The 4,697-nt window shown below is 32.8% G+C and overlaps 1 protein-coding gene across 2 annotated transcripts in view; it reads left to right on the top strand.

Moving 5' to 3' along the window:
• Window positions 1-4,367, top strand: part of LOC109535629 (synaptotagmin-10) — a 58,370-nt gene extending 54,003 nt beyond the window's left edge. For both annotated transcript variants that reach the window (XM_048670632.1, XM_048670631.1), the window contains exons 9-11: window positions 255-426; window positions 1,968-2,162; window positions 2,339-4,367. In XM_048670632.1, coding sequence (XP_048526589.1) covers window positions 255-426; window positions 1,968-2,162; window positions 2,339-2,342 — 371 coding nt within the window. In that variant the 3' untranslated portion in view covers window positions 2,343-4,367. The remainder of the gene's footprint in view (window positions 1-254; window positions 427-1,967; window positions 2,163-2,338) is intronic.
• Window positions 4,368-4,697: the final 330 nt, after the last annotated feature.

Here is a 4,697-nt window from a genome sequence, read left to right as displayed (position 1 = left end):
TGAATAATGCACATTGAAGATTGTAGGAAACTTTACTGTCGTGTTCTTTTCCGAACATTGAAAGCTTCAACTGAGTTCGTAACAGCGCTTACCGATAAGGTTCGGTTCCGCTTAATAAAAACTTTCAGAAAGTTGTTAATAGTCTGATGTTCTGCCTGAAGGTTCTAAGTTTCTGGAACAGCTGGCTTATTAATTGAACTCTAGTTATTATTGAAAAAAACGTAGAAATTTGTAAATGTTTTTTTTGGTTTCAGATCCTTATGTAAAAGTCTATTTAATTTGGAAAGGCCGGAAAATGAAGAAGAAGAAAACAACAGTTCGTCACAATACGCTGTATCCAGTTTACAATGAGGCTTTGGTTTTTGATGTTCCAGAAGATAATATTGGAGAAGTTTCTCTTCTGGTGAAAGTTATCGATTATGATAGGTGAACTTAAAAACTTATTTTTTCGCTTCAAATTCTATTTTTTTTTTAATTTTAAATTTTATTTTTTTTAGGCGAAATCTTAAGTTGAAGCTCGCAGAGTTTATTTCGGCACCTTTGTTACTGTTCGATAGTTTGTTTTCCGTTTTTTGAGAATCGCGCGCGAGTATTTCTCAAGTCATTGTTACTTATGAGTGTTTTTCTACTAAGTTTAAATCCATGTAATTTCTAAGACAGTTGTAACACTTTCAAGAATAGGTACACAAGTGCTCTACTGTAGTATACATATGCATACATATTCAAGGTGATTCACAACTTTATGGTTACAGAGCAGGGTGTTTTGTTCACATTTTTTTGTGAAAGCTTGAAGTGCAAGTTGAAGTTAAAATAGGGATGGCTGACGAGTTAACTTAATTTTTTTTTTACTTTAATTTAATTTCTCAGTAATTGAGGTTTATCGGCTGTAAGCCAATTCAAATAAAAATACACAAAAATGTAACGAATATTTCAATTTATTATGAAATTAATTTATTTCGCAAAAAAATGTGAACAAAAAGACATAAAAAAATTATAAGAAAATTCATGGAAAATCACCCCCTACATGGACTTATAATTGCTGCAAATAACTCGAAAATGAAAACAGATATGAAAAACTGCAAGAGATCAGAAAATTCTTAAATTGAACAAAAAATTCAATAATTTGTTCGCTAGAAGTCAGTGGTGCACCGCAAAAAAGTTCCGGGAGGGGGGGGGGTAAAAGAGAGTAGGTGTCTAAAAAAAGAACACTCTGTAGATTTGCACAACAAGTTGGCTTACCTATGGGTAAAGGGTCTAAACATTAGCCTACGTTAAAAATTTGAGCAAAATATCTCATAAACTGTAGGAGTTAAAGAGAAAATACCAACATTTTTTTGAAACTTTAACCTTGTATCTTGTTAACGATGGGCCTGAGAAAAAAACTTAAATGAAAACTGGACTTGTTTTGGGGTTCTCTACACGCCCCTGCTCTTTGTCCATAAGGTTGTGAATCACCCTGTATATTTTTATACAATTTCAATTTATTTTCTTTTAACTTACTATCGATGTCATGACTCGCTTTCATCGTGCGGAAAATTCGAATTTTTAGAAAATATATAATTAAATCGTAGAAGTTCGTCTTTCCATTGTATTTATGTTACATCCCAGAAAGACATTTCGATGAAACTGACGATAAAGAGGTTTTACGCTAAATATAATTTTATCATTCTTTGCCCAAGTTGTTTCTATAAAGCATACCAAAGGGAATACTTTTTACAAAGTAAATCCAGAAACAACAAACGGAGATCATCTGTTCCCTTCTTTACCTCTAGCTCATAAGGAAAATTCTTTTGAAGCGCTTTGAGTGAAACCCAAATACTCAATTATATTCTAACAAAAAGATACTGTGTCTTCTGGATCGTCGGCTCTTCGGGATCGTTGAGTGTTATCTTTAATAATGTGCCCACTGTATCTATTTCTCCTGTAACCTTTTTCGGCTTAACTATTTACTTTCATTACTTCGATAGAATCGGCCAAAATGAAATTATGGGGTGCTTTACAATCGGCCCCACCGACCCAGGAAAGGGTCGCGATCACTGGCTGGAAATGCTCTCGAATCCACGCAAACCCATCGCTCAATGGTACTCGCTTTTGGAAACCGTACCATTTGATCTTCACAATCAGAAGGAGGCTCCCATGTTACTAACATGTCTAAAGAGCAGGTAATTATGTTTTTTTACTTTCAGTTTTTCTTCATCAGTCGGCCTTACTTTTTTAGTTCCTTTCTGCGGTATTCTCCACATATAAATGATTAGTATTTTTTCTGGCTAATTTTTGAGGAGGGTGTTTTGATTGGATCTTTGATTCACAGAATCCTATATTCTTCATTTTATTTCAGGTGAGATACAATTACATAACAGAGCGAGCAAAACAGTTGGTTTAAATGTTGGTGCTGAAATACGGAAAGGCGGAAGCGTAAGTAAATTAGAAACCGGAATTTGCGGCTATCCAAGTTTGGATGTAGCATGTGTTTGTACTGATGCCGAAGAAATTAGTAGTTAGTGTCTAACAACTATAGAATAATCAGACAAGGAATAAAAGTCCATGGAGGAAAGTTAAAGGCATTATTTAATTGCTGTCTTTACTAGATGATTGTTGTGTACAGAATTCTTGTTGCTGCGTAGCTCATTAAGGTTGTGGACTCTCGATCATTTTTTGATCGATCAGTTTGTGAAATATTATTACAAAACATATATATTCATCGTTAACGTATTTACTACCTGGCAATGGAACCTCTATAGAATAATGTAATTTACATTCGTTTTTCACTCGAAAGAATATTCTACATAATCAAATAGCTTCTGTTAGAACCTTCAATTGTGTCTGATAATAACGTTCTCAAGCATCTACTGCTGGTGATGAGTAAATATAGTGTTAAGAAAATTGTTAATGGAAATTGAAGATTTATATTTTCCACTCTTGGACAAACTTTATATACTTTTACTCCTGGTAATAAACCAAACTGTATGTTAGTTTGACTGTCTAAATAAGTATCTACTTGAAACGGTTTTTCAAACCAGAAACTCAGGATAAGACTTTTTTTTTACAAAACGAACATCAAAACAATTTATATCTATTAACTAGTAACAACAACAGAAAATGGGGAAGTTGACAGAGAAGATGAAGATTATTATTCATTTTGGGCTTAAACAGGATGTCTCCGAAATGGCACTTTGCAAGTTCTAGAACTGAAAACAAGTATTTTTTTATTGTATGGAAATACTGAAAATGTCGTTCCTTGATGCGGCAATAAAACCTTGTATTTTTATTACTCCCAGTACAAATTATTTTGATCCCGTAACTAGCTGGATACTTTTTTGTCTCCAGTAAAAAAAATTAAAAAATGAGACTTTGAAATTAATATTTGGAGCTAAGTCTTAACTAGAATACATAAAAAAGTACGTAAGGTGTCGTTACTATCTTTTTACAGGGAGTACAGAGAGAGAAACTTATACGCGGCGAAAAAGTTTTCAAATAAAGCCAGCCAGTTGTAGACAAAAAATTTGGTCACTTGATCCAGGGACAAGAAAAATATAAAATTCCGTTTAGCAGTACGAAATATTTTTTATTGTTGCACGAATGAAATCGCCTTTTGGTCCAAACACGCTAAATGGTGTACTAATTCCTAGCAACATTACAAATAAGTATGTGTAGATTGCGTTGTTTTTGGTTAAAGAATTGATGGTTAAGCGTCATTTCAGAGACACTCTGTATAGTGTAATCTTCACATTGTTTTTCCTAAAATCAACCGTTAAATGTTGAGGCCATTTTGTCTTTCTCTAGCAACAAAGGGTTGTGTGATAGGCCAATTATATTTTTATACGCTGCCATACATTTCTTCTGTCGAAGATTCACTTCTATAGCTTCACTTTCTATATGTGTTTTCTATACATATAGGTAATCGTTATATAATAATAGCTAGCTCACATATCGAATAAATGTATCGTATTTTTGTATATCCAGTTATATAAAATAGTAATTTGCTATCTACTGAAAAGCTGAAAAATATTTTGGATTGTATTATTCACTACCCATAACATTGTACAAATATTTCAGGAATAAAATATGCAACATTCATATTCCAGTCTAAATATTTGGCGTTGGAAAGGCTTTATATAAGTATATTTTTAATTACCTAGACTTCTATGTTACAAATTTTTAAATTCTATTTCAAACTCCCACTTTTGTATTATGCTCTATCCGTGTTTACTAAAAATAGTATTAAGGCTAAAATATACTAAACTCCCACAATATAAGATGACTGCGTATGTTAAGTTAGTGTTAGTTAAAAAGAATATCATAAACATTTAAATGTGTAGTTTGATACAGAGTAGTCGTTCCATAATAAAGATTTTGTAAAAGTAAAATCACGTAATTTTTTTCCGCCTCACTTTTCAGATTTTGCTTGCGGATTTTCCCATGTTTTCCCGACTTTTTACTTGAGTTATTGAACAGTTTTTTTTATGACACAAGAGCCTCTTCTCATACCGGGTGTTTAAAAAAGCTGACATTTTTTACACAATAATTGCTTACATTCTTCGATGTATTTCCAGATATTATTTAGCTAGTGCACGCTGCAGCAATAAAAGAGATGAGAGATAAGATCGCATCATTTTTTTTAAGCGAACACCACCCTGTAGATGTTATCAGCCATGACAAATATTGCGTCAAAAAACAGCTGCCAGTGTCAAAATTTC

Source organism: Dendroctonus ponderosae, unplaced genomic scaffold (genome assembly GCF_020466585.1).
Source record: "Dendroctonus ponderosae isolate FM_Combo_2020 unplaced genomic scaffold, Dpon_F_20191213v2 Dpon_F_20191213_1, whole genome shotgun sequence".
Lineage (NCBI taxonomy): Eukaryota > Metazoa > Arthropoda > Insecta > Coleoptera > Curculionidae > Dendroctonus > Dendroctonus ponderosae.
This window is presented reverse-complemented; position numbering and strand designations above follow the sequence as displayed.